Source organism: Podarcis liolepis (genome assembly GCF_965112155.1).
Source record: "Podarcis liolepis genome assembly, chromosome: 13".
Taxonomy (NCBI): Eukaryota; Metazoa; Chordata; class Lepidosauria; order Squamata; family Lacertidae; genus Podarcis; species Podarcis liolepis.
In genome coordinates this window covers 29559767-29577260 of record NC_139573.1, presented here as the reverse complement: position 1 = coordinate 29577260, position 17494 = coordinate 29559767, and the positions used below count along the sequence as shown (strand labels likewise).

General features: G+C 45.2%; 1 protein-coding gene and 2 long non-coding RNA genes across 7 annotated transcripts in view; 1 reads left to right on the top strand and 2 right to left on the bottom strand.

The window, feature by feature from the left end:
• Positions 1 to 11: 11 nt before the first annotated feature.
• On the bottom strand, positions 12 to 1026 carry LOC310690921. The gene is made up of 2 exons (XR_014518287.1): positions 929 to 1026; positions 12 to 695 (listed from the first exon to the last, which is right to left on the bottom strand). It is a non-coding gene; the product is annotated as an uncharacterized lncRNA (long non-coding RNA).
• LOC310690862 lies at positions 870 to 4117 on the top strand. Its single transcript, XR_014518226.1, has 2 exons — positions 870 to 1878; positions 2795 to 4117. It is a non-coding gene; the product is annotated as an uncharacterized lncRNA (long non-coding RNA).
• Positions 3953 to 17494, bottom strand: part of ORMDL3 (ORMDL sphingolipid biosynthesis regulator 3) — a 35107-nt gene continuing 21565 nt past the window's right edge. For all 5 annotated transcript variants that reach the window (XM_083470360.1, XM_083470359.1, XM_083470361.1 and 2 more), the window contains one exon: positions 3953 to 11417. In XM_083470360.1, coding sequence (XP_083326486.1) covers positions 11282 to 11417 — 136 coding nt within the window. In that variant the 3' untranslated portion in view covers positions 3953 to 11281. The remainder of the gene's footprint in view (positions 11418 to 17494) is intronic.

Here is a 17494-nt window from a genome sequence, read left to right as displayed (position 1 = left end):
TAGATAGGACATTTCATGTATAATTTTTATTTCATTGCCTTACTGTGGAAGGGATGATGAAAAATCGAACTCGTACCGTGTTGGAAGATGGAAGATTGATTTTGTCTTTTGCGTATGCAGCAAAACGAGACACCGCCAGGAAACAAGAAGGGAAAGACCAGCACAACTGAAAATTTCTGTCTGGTGCAAGAATGCTCTGTGCAGAACTGACCAGGCCTACTGAAAATGACATGGACATGGAGGTAGCGGGCTGGGCAGCAAAATGTTGCAGTGCATCCTCTTTCCTAAAAGGAGAGTTCTGGGTCAAGTTTCCATCCTTCTTTCTTTGCAGCACCAGGGGAAGAACCTGGGAAGTGGGAATAGGGTACAGGATAAGGGACCCTCCATTTGGTATAGAACAGCGGAGGCTAGACCATGGCCTGCCAGAAGTCCCTGGGCTGCAAGTCTCATCAGCCCCAATGGGCATGGCCAGTGGCCAACTATAATGGGATCTGTCATCTGGGGTTTCTCATGTGAGGTCTGAGAGCTTTGCACATATGGTCCACAGCAGTAACTCTGCAGAGGCAGAGCGCCATAGCTGTGTGTGTGTGTGTGAAGAAAAAGAGCGGACACAGCAACTGCTTCTTCATTCTTAGAAGTTGGTGACCCACTTGGAAGGTGAGTGAGATGGACCGGAAGTGACAGGCGAGGAGGATCTGCCTTACTTGTAGGGATTAAGAGCAGTGGACTCGTAATCTGGTGCACCGGGTTCGCTTCCCCGCTCCTCCACATGCATCTGCTGGGTGACCTTGGGCTAGTGACACTTCTCTGAAGTCTCTCAGCCCCACTCCCTCACAGAGTGTTTGTTGTGGGGGAGGAAGGGAAAGGAGATTGTTAGCTGCTTTGAGACTCCTTAGGGTAATGATAAAGCAGGATATAAAATCCAAACTCTTATTACTGGTGGCTGTAAGATATGCTTATGTGGCTGCTACCTGGTGGCCCAAAAGTTTCCACAGAAAAGTTGGAACTGAGCATGCTCAAGGCTGTCAACCCCTGGGAATAAATAATTATTATTATTAATGGTGGGGGTTAGTAACATTATTTTTTTTAAAAAAGAAAGATTTGCTTTATTTATAAATATCAGCATATTGTCCCCAAGGTTTTACAATTTTCTCCCTTAAAGCTGATAAGTTCTGAAGAATTCAAACCGTAGCATATTTCACAGGAGGCATTTGAACGTTGTCGTGATCATTTAGGTGCACGATGGTGAGGAAATTTGCGTAGGTATACAGTATCTTGAGCTGGAGTAGAATTTTGTCCTGGAACTTGAATCATCCTAAACCTAACTCTGTTCACTCAAATTTCATAATTCATTTGAGATAGTTATGCTGACAGACTAAAGAATGGTGGCTTTAAGCTAATGAATTTACTCTTAATATCTGCAACTCCTGCAATTGATGGGGAGATTGCAGGCATTGAAATAGTATGTTGTCTCATTTCTTATTAGCATCATCGCCTTTATAAAGTTTTCACTCAGATTGTGACAGTTGATTCCTAAGAGTTTTGGTTGAATATAGTCATGCTGAGAAGCTCATTATTACTGAAAGCTAGGAGAAGGGTGCCTCCTTTTGATAGCAACTGTAACATATTTGTTTTTATTTTCCGTGCATAGAATAATGTTGACAAAATGACTCTTTAGTGTGGAATAAGTAATTGCCTATTAACTACAACAGCAGCTCCAATTATTAATTTCTCTTGGAGAGGTGTGTCTATACCAAATAACAGTTTCTAAACTGCCTCTTCCTTTTAAACCTGAAAGATCAAGAGCAAGAATATAATATTGTGCATTCTTTGTGGCATTTCATACTTTTTATTATCAATTTAAAACTTAAAATATAAGTACAGTGGTGCCTCGCAAGACGAAATTAATTTGTTCTGCAAGTCTCTTCGTCTTGCGAGTTTTTCGTCTTGCGATGCACGGTTTCCCATAGGAATGCATTGAAAATCAATTAATGCTTTCCTATGGAAACCGCCTTCAGACCAGGTCCGGGGACAGTCTGTCCCCCGACCTCTTCTGAAGGCTGGGGGGGGGGGACAAGGGCTTTTCTTCCCACCCCCAGCATTTTAAAAAACCCCGGGACAGCGGAGGACTTCTCCGCTGTCCGGAGCGATCTTAAAATGCTGGCGGGCGGCATTTTAAAATCGCCCCGGCACAGCGGAGGACTTCTCCGCTGTCCGGGGCGATTTAAAAGCCCCTGGGAAGGCAGGCAGGGGGGACAAAGACTTTTGCCCCCCGCCAGCCTTCAGAAGAGGTCCAGGACCTCTTCTGAAGGCGGGCGGGGGGCAAAAGTCTTTGCTCCCCTCCCCCCCGCCTTCAAAAGCTGTCCTGGACAGGCTTCGCGGACCTCTCCCGCTGCTTGCGGAGAGTTGCCAGCATGCCGAAGCCTGCGCGCGCTGAGATCAGCGCGCCCAGGCTTCGCGGCCCCGCCGCCCGGCTTCGGAGCATCGTTCTGAAGCCGGGCGGCGGGAGGAGGTGTTCCCGCCCCGCCGCCCGGCTTCGGAGGAGCCTTCCGAAGCCCGGCGCCGGGAGGAGGTGTCCCCGCCCCACCGCCAGGCTTTGGAGGAGGTCCGAGGACAGTGGGGAAGACGCGCTGCGCTTCCCCGCTGTCCCGGAGATTTTCCTATGGGCTGTCGTCTTGCGAAGCAAGCCCATAGGGAAATTCGTTTTGCGAAGCGCCTCCAAAACGGAAAACCCTTTCGTCTAGCGGGTTTTCCGTCTTGCGAGGCGTTCGTCTTGCAGGGTACCACTGTAAAGCCTATTTTTATTGTCCCCCCCCCCCAAAATAATAATTACTTGGGCTCTTGTAAGATAACATTTATATGCTGCCTATTGGCCCTCAGAGTGACCCAAGGTGGGTTACAACAAATATATACAATAACAACTGAGAAGAATATCTTAAAAGGATTGCTGAAAGGCAGCATAAAAAGGAGGATAATTTAAATGCAGTTTTTAAAAAATCTTAAAAGCCTGGCAGAATAAAAATATATTGGCTGCCTGACTGAAAGGCAATTTTCCTCAGCGGAACCTTTAAGCGCACCACAAAATTTGGCTCTTCAGGAAAACCCAGCGAAAACTCGAAAGGCGTTCCTTTCCCCTGAGAAATTTCGGTGGTCTTTATCAATGCTCTTCTTGATTCCCTCAGATGTTCTGTGCCAGCAACAAATCTTCTCCTTCAGTAAGGCTGCAGCAAGTCTGCCATTCCTTCCTTCCTCACAGATTCATCTACCACTTGTGTTGGATGGGTTACTTTTCCACATTTTGAAAAATTGGGTACTAATGTGCAAGTGCTTTGTGCCTTGATTTTTGTGTGTGTGTTAAATGGTGATGACTTGTAGAGAGACAGAGCAAGCAAGTTGCCAAAAAATGTGTGAGGGGGAAGAGTCGTTGGGCCCATCTGTTTTTACCTCAGAGGTAGGGCATCTGCTTTGCATTGAGAAGCTCCTATGGCAATTCCAGGTCAGGCTAGAAAAAGACCCCTCCCTGAAATCCTGGAAAACTTCTGCCTGTCAGTATAAACCAGTGTTTCCTAAACTTGGGGTCTCTGGCTGTTTTTGGACTACAGTTCCCATCATCTCTGACCATTAGTCCTACTAGCTAGGGATGATGGGAGTTGTAGTTCAAAACCAGCTGGAGACTCAAGTTTGGGATACACTGGTATAAACAATACTGAGCTGGGTGGGCCAATGATCTGACACAGTATAAGGCAGCTTCCCACGTCACTTTCATTAGGATGAAAAACAACTCAAAAAGGCCCTGATCTGGAAGCAGCCAAGAACCCTCAACACAATGTCAAAACACCATTGTCTTTTTCAGGCATCCTCCCCTACTCAGGGGAAGAGCAGGACAGTGCTCATTGACACATTAGAGCTTTCCTTATAATTGTACAGATTCGAGGAATACATACAAGATATATTACATGAATACTGATTTTTTTTAATTGGTTTGTCTTTGAATACTGTAGAAAGGACTCATAAAAATAATATTCACACTTTGTCTTAGAAAGTTCTCCAGATGAAAGTTTTCTTTTCTCACGTGTACACAACAAAACGAGAGCAAATCCAGAAACAAAAGAAGATTTTTTTTAAAAAAAACCCAACACAACCGTAATTCTATGTTCGACACAAAGGTGTAAAACATTTAACGCTCACTGAAAAGAACATTCACACTCACATTCTAAAAATTATATTTCACAGATAATGGTAAATCAATACAATAGGTTAATTCACTACAATTAAAGAACAATCCACAGACATATCATAAAATGCAGTTTGTGGCAACAACTCAGGTACCATGCCCTCCTAAAGAGCTTACTACCATCCCTTTAAAATAGTTAATTATTGTTGTTTTTTAAAAAATTAAACCCTTATGAAGTAAACAGCCTATAAAGCTAAGAGAAAAACCTAGACCTCACCAACCAATTGATGCCAAATTAGCAATTAAACCCACAAGTATTAGCTCCTGTAGTAAACACAGCACCTTGCTGTTAAGTCGTGAAAAGAGCTCATTGGTCTTTTCCCTTTTCCTTCCATTTCTGGAGTTCCAGAAATGCGACATATGCCCCTTTGGCAGGGACCCTTTAATCATTGTTACACTGTTCCTTGCATGGTCACATATACATGACCTGCCCATATGAAACTATGCTTTACCTGGTGCAAAAATCTGGGTGGGAGCAGGCCATTTGCAGCCCCACAACCCAGTTCTACTTATTTCGAGCAAAACTTTCTTGTGGCAACTTGGAACGACGTTGCTTCCTTTCCACTGATCTTTGAGTGGACCATTGTGCGATTGCGTGTTCCATCATTACTTCTGCTGCTACAGAGGCTCTCATGGTCAGGAACAGTATTGTTGTTGTTGTTGTTGTTGTTGTTGTAGGGATCAAATCAGGAGCACAGCTGTTCAGGCACAGATTCCCTACTCACCAAGCCACCCTAGGTGCCAGTTGGAGGAAGGAACCGCAGGCAATTTGAATAGGGACACTAGCAACTCTGTTGACCATTAGATGATCATCAAATAACAAATCCAGTTCTGCTGCAAATCTTTCACACCTGCTACACTGAGAAACTACTTCTGCCCTGATCATCTGCTCTAGCCCAGGGAGGGGGAACCTGCAGGCCTCCAGGTACTGCTGAACTACAACCCCCATTATCACCCTGACCATTGGTCAAGGGTGATGGGAGTTGGTGCCCACCAGGACCAGGAGGTCCACCTGTTCTAGGTATCTGCCAGCACTTTGGCTCCAGACTTGGCACAAAGCACACAGCTACTCACTCTGCTATGTGGAACCTGCATGCTATGTAAGCTGCTTGCTGGGAGAGGGGTTGTTCTTCTCTAGGCTGCTCTGTGCATTGTTCTGGGCGTGCACAGACCCCATAGAGTCCCCATCAAAAGCCACAAGAAAACCTTGATTTGTTTCAGATAGGCTCCATATTTCCTTTCTATCAACATGCTACATTAAGTCCTTGAATCCCATGTTGAGATTTCCCGTGTCTTTGTATTTACAATCTATTTATTTTGTGTGCGAGAGGGAGCGATTCCAGATCGGGACCATGATGAAATCACCGAATTTCAATAATCACTGAAAACCCACTTCTTGCCTGAAGCTGCTGTTTGCAGATAATGGCAGCTTGGGGGGGGGGACAACTTCACAGAGGGGTAATTTTCAGCAGGATAGTAGCATAGGGGAGAGGGGGTAAACCTCAGTTTTTTTATTGCATACACATGGGAAATGCCAAGCGTGATTTTAGTATAACTTGAAGCTTTGACCACCACAGGCCCATGTTTCAGATTGTTCCTGCACTTATCACAGAACCTGACAACAGAAACCCTAGACAGTGCATGGCCTTTCTGCTCAGTCTCTGAGATGCACCAGGCTCGAGATGCATTTTATACCTTAATTATACCAGCCTGGGCAAAGCAGCCTTGCTACCTACAATTATTCCAGGAGAAATGTGTTCACATGCAACATTTGTGTGGGAAATCCCATCCTCTCCACTCACCACTTCAATGATGGAGAGCATTTATTTATCCGTAAAGCCATGTAGGGTGGGGAGAGATTTGTGGCCCAGAGACAATATTGCAAATGGTGCACTGCATTCTGAGTCCCCTTCAAAATGATTACTAGGGTGCTGGTGGAAGAGATTGGCCTTTGGGACAGTGAATTAAAGGGAGCATGCTATCGCCCGCCCGCCCAGCACCTCCTTTAGAAGAGCAGGAAGGGCTCAATCTCTGTTTGCTCCCAAGGCAAACTGAGGACGGATTTGGGGCTCTTCGTAAAAGGCACAGTGGACCTAACTGGGTTGGTTAAAACACAACTCAGCCAAGACAATTATACCTCCCCAGCCCCTGCCATCCTTAGTTATGCATGTCCACTACCCTCTACCAGGGAGATTCCATTAGGGGCACATACAGGGGAACAATTTACTAATAACAGGAGGGATTCCAAATTATTAAAAATGATAGCGTGGTGCATCTTCTCTAATAAGTTCTGCTGCCCACAGAACACCGAGGAATTCCATCCCAAACCACAACTACTAAATGTTATAGTATACAGAAACCTTCTTTATGGAGAGTGCCCAGACTTAGCAAAGCAGCTCTTTCTACAGTATAGAGTTACAGAAAGTGGTCAACAAGGAAACTGCATGAACTTTCGTGTCAGCACCAAGAAGCAGCTTCATTGGGGAATATGGAAAACAAATGGGTTTCACGCCATATTAACTGGACTTGCTCTGCTTGACAAAGCCAGGACTGAGCAAGTCCTCAGCAAATTAGCTTATAGGATTGACCACAGCCCAGGCTCTCTTCATCTCCACTGGGTTTTGAAAGTTTCCACAGTATTTAATATTTTTAATGTAAAGGAACAATCTTCCAGCTGATTCTCTCATATGGTCTTGGCCTGGACAACGTAAGCTTTCTTAGAGCTCACTTTTCTAGTAGCAGTAACTATTGACAGAAGAGTGAGCTGGCAGCTCGCACTGAAAAGGGTTTTGTTTAGATTTTCATAAAGCTAAACCCACCCCCTTTGCTTAACTGTAACAGGAACTCTTACTGACAACGGGAGACACGGCTTGGAACAGCTGGTTCCCCAACTTTGTACTCTCCAGATGTTGTTGCTCTACAACTCCCTTCATCCTAGAGCTCTGGGCCTTGTTGGCTGAGGCTGATTGACATCCTAAACATCTGGAGGACTTCAGGTTGCTAAGGCAGGCCTAGAATACCTTGACAGCACTGTGGCTGGTGAACGGGCTATTCTGAACAATCCCCTCAGTACTCAGAATAATGAAACCGAAGTGGTAGGAGCAGAAGTTTGCAGAGCAATGAATGGCATGAAAATTGGCTGGTGTGTAGACATAGTGCTAATGAGCTCTTTCTATATTTTTTCCTTTTTAGTAGGGTACTGATTTATACCCTTGCAAAAGAACATTCTGTTTTTCGGAAGAGTGCAACTTAGATCTGTGTTTAAGGCCTTAACCACCTATATATTGGAATAGTGCTAAAAAATACACAAGCCCTTTAAGTTATCCATATATTGAGTTACACGTATCATCAAGTAATGAGCACAACTTCTATTGCAGAAATCTACGTTGAAGCAGATTGTTTCCCTCCCCCGGTATTTTTGCTTCCTCATCAAAGCAAGACCTGGGGTTAAAATTGTGCGTTTGATTAAAATTTCTTAAAATCGCTGCTGAATTTCAACTTTTAACCTGGGCTCAGCTGGTTCCACTGAATTGCTGAAAACTGGTAAGTGGTTGTTCAGCATTCCACGATTATTTTGACATATTAGTAGCTGTTTTGCTTCTGCAGAATAAAGAATGGGAGGTAGAACGGGGAGATCTAGTGCTAGAAAAAGCTAATAATTGAACTGAACACAAGAAGAAGAAAAATTAGAATGCCTATCCTCCCCCTGCCCCCACTTTTCTGAGAACCCAATGCTGAGTCTGTTCCCCGGCCTCGGCATATTTTTCACATTTCGTTAAATTTGGTTTTCTTCCTTTTTCATGAATATTTTAAAAAGGACCTTGCTTTCAAGTTGCCTTAGACAGGAAGTTAAAAAATACAGGCTCTAACGGAGGTCAGTAGCAGCTCAGCATCTTAGCGCTGGGATTTGGGTGAAAAGCTTACAATGTTAATCCTCTTAGCCCACTTTGCTGGCAGGTGTCTTGAGCAGGGAAGGCCACTTGCTTCTCTCAGAGAAGAATTACACCGGGAAGACCCTGCCTCCCTCTCTGTGCCTAGATGACAAGCTCTGGTCCACACCAGTCATCATCAACAGTGGTATATATTGCCTGTCCGTAATTTCGAAGCTACTATCGCCTTCCTAATCCACAAACTCACGTACCTACACTTAATTATAACTGTCAGTGCCAATCAAAACGGCAACAACATGACAAGTTGTTGGGCAAGGGCAAGGGCTAGATGACTTCCATCAGGTTGAGGAGTAACCAGGAATAAGGTCCTGCTCTGTCAGACAACCAAAGGTAGACATCAGGACCTGGTCCTTCTACCTGGCTAACTGAGAAGGTCTCTGACTGACAGGAAATTGCAAGGGCTGATACTCTTCCCTGTTGTGTCTGGAGGGAGAGCTCCAAGTACACCAGAACCTGACCTTCGATTCCAAGATTACTAGTCCCAACTGCGACACAAAGGCTGCTAAAACATACAGGTGACAAGCCCAAAAGCAACATTTGGCTGCAGCTGTGCCAAACACAGCTCCACTGTATCTCTTTCAATAGAGGGAGTGGGAAACATGCTCCAGGTGCCATTCGACTCCAGCTCCCATCAACCACAGCCGGCGTGGCCAACGTTCATGGATTATGGGAGTTGTAGTCCCCCGACACCTGGAGGTCCCGCAGGTTCACCACCTCTGCCTCCACATTTTCAATCTCCTTTGTTTCTTGCATCATTGTCTCTGAAGCTTTGTGGACTTTAGTACACATTGCCTCCCCGGATAGCCACTTAACTGTCCTTTACATTTTTTGCTGCCGGTGTAAAGCGGTTTAAATTTTTGTCTGTTGAGCTGCCTTGCACCACTGGTCAAGGATAGGGATAGAATCATAGAATTGTAGAGTTGGAAGGGGCCAAGAGTCAATTAGTCCAAGCCCTTGCAATGCAGGAACCTCAGCTAAAATCATCTGTTTTATTACGTAGATTGTACCAAATCAGATAATGGGAAGGACATCTGAAGAGAAAGAAGGGGGCAACTCCCATCCCTTTAATGATACTGGGCTTGGTGGAAGGCTTTTAAACCTCTTTGCCCAACCCAGAACCTTTGCTTGCTGCAAAGCCCAACAGCATCACCACTGCTAATGTGGCCATTGAGAAACCAGGTGGGCTTTCCCTGCCATCACTTCTAGATACAGCCAAAAGCAGAGGTGGTGTTTAGAATGCCCTCCTCCTCCTTTCAGGGAAGTGTCCCAAACAGTTCTAAAGCTGGGAAAACAGCTTACGAATTATTGGCACCGGCCTCAAATGTTTAGATGCCTCCCCAGTTTAGTGGGGTAAGGAAACATTTCAGTTGCCAAGCTAACAAGCCTGAGAAACAGATTCCAGGAAATACTCAGGCTGTTTAAATCCCATCATAAAACTCATATCCTAGCTAGCAATGTGTGCATTTCCTGGGGCGGGGTGGATAAGGGGAGGGAAATTGTATTTTATTTTTTTTACAGGACACAACATTGACAAGAAGAACCAAACTCACATACCTATGATCTTGATGATCAAAACCTAACCCACGTTTTTCTTGATGTCCGCATGATTGAATTGCAGCCAGCACCTTAAAAGGCTGTTGGCGATTACATGACATAATGTATTATAGCTCTCAGAGTCTGTTTCTCTCCCCCACCCCAATCCAACAGAAGCATCAGAAAGAAATAAACCCACTTACTAACCCATTAGCAGAAGAAAAACCCTCCTCCTTGCTGTACTGGTGTTTAGGAAGCAGACCAACCAGCAGTCAGACGTATACCAAAATATCTGCATTCTAGGTGACAGAGAGCAATACAGGGTTTTTTATTCTGACACAGTGGGGCACTAAAGCAAAAGCCCATTAAACCACATGGGTGGAGGCTGCCCAGGAAACAAGCAACATCTCAGTTAGACATCACAGAGGGCAGCAACAAGATAGCTCTCTCTGAACCCCAGTGCTGGCATGAATCAGCGAATGAATCAACGAAGAGTGGTACCTAACCAACCCTAATCAACTTATGCTGGAAACGGGGCCTGGGTCCTTTGGCCTCATCTTGTGTCTTCTCCACCGCCGTCACTGTACAATGTCAAAATAAGACATCCATGCCTCAAGAGACCGGTCTTTCAGCCATTGGCTCTCCCATCCAGAAGAAACGCCACAATGAGGCAGCTGTCGACTGTCGAAATGTGGCAACCACTGCAAGGCAAGTGTCAAAACATTTCTTCCCTCTTCCTTCTCGTCCCTGGGTTGTGTTTTCAACCTGCCATGTGGAGTTCCCCACTCCCTCAACCTCAGAGAGGGAAAAGCTTTGACATATATATATATATATAGGCAAAGGCTTTTCAAAGAAGACTCTGAAGAGCATTGCTTTTGTAACTGGGGGGGGGGGGAAACCTGGTTCATGCCCCTGCAAGAAAGAATGAGAATCTGTCCCAACTGCCTACCAAATAATTAAAATGTATTTATAAATGATCAGCTAAGGTTTCCAAACTCACAAAGAAATCTATACCTAGTGTGCATCTCAAAATTTCTGATATAGCCCTTTCGATGAGCAAGTCACAAATCCCGCCCCAAAGGGGACAACTTTATATTAAAGTGCATTTGCTATCATCCTAAACATCGCCTTGCAATAGGCTCCTACCTTTCTCTACCTGTCCAAGCCTTCTGGGCTGGATGTCTTCCATTACCCAGAGAGCAAGCTATGAGTACCTTTCAAATTTCAGTGTTGTCTGCATCTATTTTCAGATTCTTGAAAAATAAAATAATAATAATAATAATAATAATAATAATAAATACGTTTTAAGCTCCCCCCCAACCCTTGTCTCTCTTCCAAGCTAAACTCTACCCAGGATTCAAGCTTCGTTTGAGCCGTCTGCGTTCTCTGCCGGATCTTGGAATCCTGCTCAACATGTGCTCATTTTAAAAAGAAATTAAATTTTTAAAAAGGAGCCATTGTGTGGAAGTGTATCCTGAAGACGCAGCCGGAACGAAGGAAACAGGCTTCTCACGTTGATGGCCTCTCACAGCTCACCAGAAGGGAATATAAAAGACACCCGGGCTCAGTACTTGTTAATCCCAAAGATGCGTACGCCATGCAGTTGGGGTAGTTTGGGGATCAAGACGCTCATCAAGGAGATGGTGTTGATGATGAAGTGTATCCGGTCGTATTTAGTGTAGAAGCTAGTAAGGAAATAACTGCGGAGGAAAGAAAAGGAGGAGAGAATTGAATCGCGTATGCTCCCATTCCCTCAACTAGCCCACGCTGAGAGTTGAAACATGGAATGCCCTTCCTAGGGAGGCTTGCTGGATGCCCGTATCATGCATACACACACACACACAACATTTTTATATCATGCATATAACCTCTCTCTCTATGGATATATAATTTTTATTAAATTTCTGTTTTACCTTTTAGAATATTCACTTAAACAACCTTAAAATATCAATGACTTCCCTTCCTCTCTTTCCATGGTTCATTTTGCACAGCATAAACACTTGCACATTTTATATAAACTAAACCATTCTGTATTCCATTATTACAGCCATCAAAACTTATTTGCACTGTTGAATTTATCTTAATTATGCTGCCCACGTTTTCATATGTACACAATTTCCTGTTGGGAAACTGCCAGGGAGATAGTGTCCATCATGAGCCCCCAAGCCGGAGTTCTGGACGTCCATCGGCCTCCCGTACTCACGCAGATCCAACAGTTAGGGGCACAAAGCCTTTGGAAATTCCTGGCATCATTCCTAGGCTGGTGCACCCTCTTTATCAGCAGAAACACAGCCGAAAGCTTGCATCACAGAAGAGCAGAAGAGCATAATTTACAGACTTTATTTAGCGTTTAACAGAACAAAAGAAAACACGTCCATTCTGTCAGCGTGTCTGAGCCGACTGAGCAAAAACGAAAGGAAACAACAGCAGACATAAACATCCTGTGACTAGGACATGCGCAGACTCTGTTACTTACAAAAGCCTGCTCCCTTTTAAGGTGGAACGGAAATATCCTAACATCCTCCCCCTTTCCGTGTAACCTGTTGTACCTGTGGTTCACTCAATTGCAACTTTTGTACATAAACCTTTAGTTGTTCTTTGTTAACAACCTTAGACAACAGATCAGCAGGAATTTCATTTCCTGCCATGTAGGACACCTGAATCAGTCCTTTCTGGATACACTCTCTTGCACGATGTAACTTAATCTGCAAGTACTTGGTTCTCTGCTTGCAACTCTCGGAGTTCAGCAAAGCCAAACACGATCTATTGTCTTGATACACTTGTATAGGACATTTCACAGACACCCTGATGTCCTTAAACAGTTGCATCAACCATTCACAATCCATGAGTGAAAATGACAGAGCATTGAGTTCTGCTTCACAGGAACTTAGGCTCACTGTTGTTTGCTTCTTGCACAACCAGTCAAACAGGCAGTGGTTGTACATGTAGCACACACCAGAAGTGCTTGTACCATCCGTGGTGTCACTTCCAAAACTTGCATCTGCAAAGATTTCAAGACCTCCAGTCTTCTGACTGGTGAACCTCAGCCTGTAGCGCATAGTCCCTTTCAAATAGCGGGCTATGCGCTTCAGAGCTTTCCAATCCTGAACCGTAGGATTGTTGGCATGTCTGCTAAGCAGATTACAGCTTACAGCAATGTCAGGTCTTGAACATCTGGCAATGAAATTCAGCTTGCCTAGAATGCATCTGTATAGCGTTGTGTCAGAAAACGCTTCAGCAGTACTGTCTACCTGGTAACCTGTCACCATCGGTGTGTCTGCTGGGTTTGCATCAACCAAATTCAACCTGGTTAACACATCAGCAATTTTCTGTGTTTGGTGCACCAGAAAATTACCTGCTTGGTCTCTCTCCACCTGCAGAGAAAGATAGTTGGATACCTCACCAAGATCCTTCATGTCAAAGTGCTCCTTCAGCTGAGCTAGGGTGCTTTGGTAAAAAGCCTGATTCTTCCAAAACATCAGAAGATCATCAACAAAACATAAACAATACAGTTTGTTTTGCCCCTCCTCCTTGACAAACACACATGGATCAGCTTTGCCCTGGTGAAAACCTAGAGAAAGCAATGTCTCAGTGAGTCTTGTGTTCCAACACCTGGCACTCTGCTTGAGACCATATAAGGATTTCCGCAGTTTACAGACCATTCCCTTCTGTATCTGCATCCCATCAGGTGGAAGCATGAACAGCTCCTCCCCCAAAATCCCGTACAAAAAAGCTGTATTAATGTCATGATGGGTGACATGCAGTTTCTCCTCCGCAGCGACCTTGAGCATCAGCCGAATGCTCTCATATTTGACTGTGGGTGAGTAGGTCTCGTGGTAATCCTGTCCTGGTACCTGTGAAAAACCTCTGGCAACTAATCTGGCTTTGTGTCTGACTACCTTGCCATTCTGGTCTGTCTTGGCCTTGAAGACCCATTTGCTGCCAACCAGTCTCATTCCTGGGACTACCGGTACCAGTTCCCAAGTTTGGTTCCTGTTCAAGGAATCAACTTCAGCCTTCATGGCATTAAGCCAAGGCTCAGCATCTTTAGAGGTTAACTCCTGAACCTCTTTGAAGCTTGAAGGTTCCCATACCTTCTCTGAGCTACTAAGAACAGCAGTTGCTGTCTTAGCAAACTCATCAGCATACCTCTTTGGAGGTCTGCCTTTGGTCGCCCTTTCAGATCTGCGTACTAGACGCAAGTCTTCTGGACTCATCTCCTCTTTCTTAGGAGAAAAGTGACCAATGGTGAACAGTGGTTCTTCCAGTTCATTGTCAGACGCATCAGATGGTCTGACTGAGGCCTTTGCGCTCTGGTAGTCTGCTGTGTCATCACTCTCACTGACATCAGCAGCAGCGCCGTCCACTGAACTGGAATCCGAACTCTGATCATCATCATCATCCTCATCATCATCCTCATCCTCATCATCAGCAGCAGCTTCCTCAGCTTTAGCTGCTTGCTTGACATCACCTTCATCCTCCTCTGGGTAACACTGGAAAATTCCCACATTTTCCCCCCACTTAGGATTGTACTCAACACTCCTTGTGAACTTAATGGACTTAGAGTCAGTCATCCATACCCTGTATGCACCTTTTTCGTACCCCATGAACAAACCATGTGCCCCACGCTTCCCAAGCTTGTTGGTTTGTTGTGTGCGTACCCACATGTCCGAACCAAATATTTTCATGTGTTTGGTGTTGGGTTTCTTGCCAAACATCTTCTCATAGGGGGTACAACCAATGGGTGATGACAATCTGCGATTATAACTGTAAACCAGATTCCCCAAAGCTTCCCCCCAAAACTTATCAGGGAGATTGGCATCATGCAACAAGGTTTTGATTCCTTGCAGCAATGTTTGATTTGCTCTCTCCGCAAGCCCATTCATCCATGGCGATCTGGGCGTTGACATGTCATGCTGGATTCCCTTCTCAGTCAGGAAAGCTTCAAACTGCTGAGAAGTAAACTCCCCGCCCCGATCAGTAAAAAAACAAGAAATACGTTTACCGTGCACATTTTCCAACCAAGCACAGAATTCCTTAAACTTTGGAAACGCTTGCGATTTCTGTTCGAGCAAATACACATGAATGTACCTGGAAAAAGAATCAATCAGAATCATGAAGTACCTTGCTCCTCCTATAGAGGGCGCTAGTGGACCAACCAGGTCCGCATGCACTAGCTGGTAGGGCTTGGAAGCCTGCCTGCTAGACTCCTTGCCTTTTGGAGCAACCTTCACCTTGTTCTCTGCACAAGATACACATTTCATGTGAAATTTACAGGGTCTGATGTTCAAACCTTCAACCACCTCTGGCATCTTGGCCAGTGCCTTCCAAGAGAGGTGACAAAATCTTCGATGCGCATCATGAATGCAACCTGCATGAAGAACTTTGTTAGTTTGTGCAACACAACAAGAATCAGCATTTGATACAACAGCAGTGTCATCATAAGTTATATGGAACAAACCATCCATAAACTTTGCATGCAAATAGTCCTCTTTGCCTTTACTGATGACACAGATGCTCCTCTTGAAGGAAATCTGAAAACCACGCCCAGTAAGCTGTGGGACGCTCAACAAGTTGCTTGCAGCGCCTGGAACATATAGTACACCGCTGATGGTTGTGTGCAAACTTGCAAGTTTCACAGTCCCTTCTCCTGCAATTTGCAACGTCCTTCCATCAGCCAGGTGGATCTCACCTTCTTGGGGCTTGAAGGAGATAAAGAGATGCCTGTCCTTGGAAACATGGCGGCTGGCACCTGAGTCCACAATAAACCTGCCTTTGGCTGTTGGAGCAGTCCTTACAGCAAGCAAACCCTTGTTTTGCACTGGTGTGGGCTTTTGCAGCTTGCCCCCCTGCTGCTCCTGGCCAGCAGACGTGCCTTTAGCCTTTGGTGAAGCTGTGCCAGCAAGCAAAACCTTGCTTTCCACTGGCGTGGGCTTTTGCAGCTTGCCCCCCTGCTTCTGGTCAGCAGACGTGCCTTTAGCCTTTGGTGAAGCTGTGCCAGTAAACAACGCTTTGTTTTTCCCTGGCGCCGCGGGCTCTTCACCCTCCCTCTGCTCCTGGCCATCTGCAGGCATCTGTTTACCTTTGCCTTTCCGGCTTCTGCAAAGGCGATGGCCTTGGTTCCCATGAGAAACAGAGCTCTCAGCTGCCGACTCCTTGGCTCCCCCTGGAGGCTGGAATGCTGCCTGGGATGACGTGACGGTCAGCTCCCCCTGCAGCTTGCAACCGGTGCTCTCAGCATCCCTGCAATCACCCGCATTCTGGGAAACAGCTAGGACCTCCGATGCAGTCAAACTCTGGGCTGGGATTATTGGCTTGTGAGCTTTTTTTAAAGCAGACCACATTGCACGTGCAGTGGTGTTGCCAGCCAGCGTCTTAATTTCCTCAAGAGATACGGATAGGACTATTATGTCAATCGCTCTCGAATCAGCTGATCTCCATTTCTCTGTCAGAGGAACTGGGGGGGTTTCAGAAACAACATGCCACACCCCAAACTGACGCAGTAAACTCTCACACCATTTTGTCCAGGGTTCATAATTCTGCCCATCCAACTTAAGGGACTGAGCATCTCCAGAAGCTTGGAAAAACTCCATTTCAGCTTTTGGCAGTAGCCGTGAGTCTATTGCCTTCAAAGACCCTTATCTTGGCAGCTCATTAATCACGAACTCTTTGGCTCGGCTCCCAGGCCAATTAAGCCTTGCCGGAGTTCAAAGGCTCTTTGCCGAGGTATAACAGAAAAAGCGTCCGTCCCTTTCGCTTTTCCCCCCTTCATACCTCTTACGCAGTCTGTTGCAGCTTTACTCTCCTGTAGGTGCCGTGAATCTGGGCCCGAAACCTTGTTGTTGGGAAACTGCCAGGGAGATAGTGTCCATCATGAGCCCCCAAGCCGGAGTTCTGGACGTCCATCGGCCTCCCGTACTCACGCAGATCCAACAGTTAGGGGCACAAAGCCTTTGGAAATTCCTGGCATCATTCCTAGGCTGGTGCACCCTCTTTATCAGCAGAAACACAGCCGAAAGCTTGCATCACAGAAGAGCAGAAGAGCATAATTTACAGACTTTATTTAGCGTTTAACAGAACAAAAGAAAACACGTCCATTCTGTCAGCGTGTCTGAGCCGACTGAGCAAAAACGAAAGGAAACAACAGCAGACATAAACATCCTGTGACTAGGACATGCGCAGACTCTGTTACTTACAAAAGCCTGCTCCCTTTTAAGGTGGAACGGAAATATCCTAACATTTCCCCCCCATATATTCAATAAACATTTTCCAGTCTTCTTTAAACATTATGTTCTTCTTGTTCTCTTATTCTATACGTTAGGTCCACAAGCTGCACATATTCCATCAGTTTAAGTTGCCAGTCAGGACTTCACTCGTTTTCCATTTTTGGGCTAACGAAACATGAGCCGCAGTAGTGACATATATAAATAACCCTTTTGCAACACCTGGGAATTTCTGTCTGAGTTATCCCCAACAAAAAGGACTCTGCTTTTTTTTTGAAAAGTGCTTTTAAACATTTTTTTTCAGTTCATTATGAATTATTTCCCAATACTCTTTTTACAGGTCCACCATATATGATAGAAAGTATCCTCAGTCTCATTACATCTCCAACACTCACCTGATTCAGTCTTATACATCTTATATATATTCTTTGGGTGCCAGGTGAAGAGCTTTTCATTTTTCCAGGGATTTTTCTTTTTCTTTAACGTTGTAAATTGTATTGCTCACTACCCAGAGAATGTTAAGGTACTGTCGTTTTTGGACTACAACTCCCATC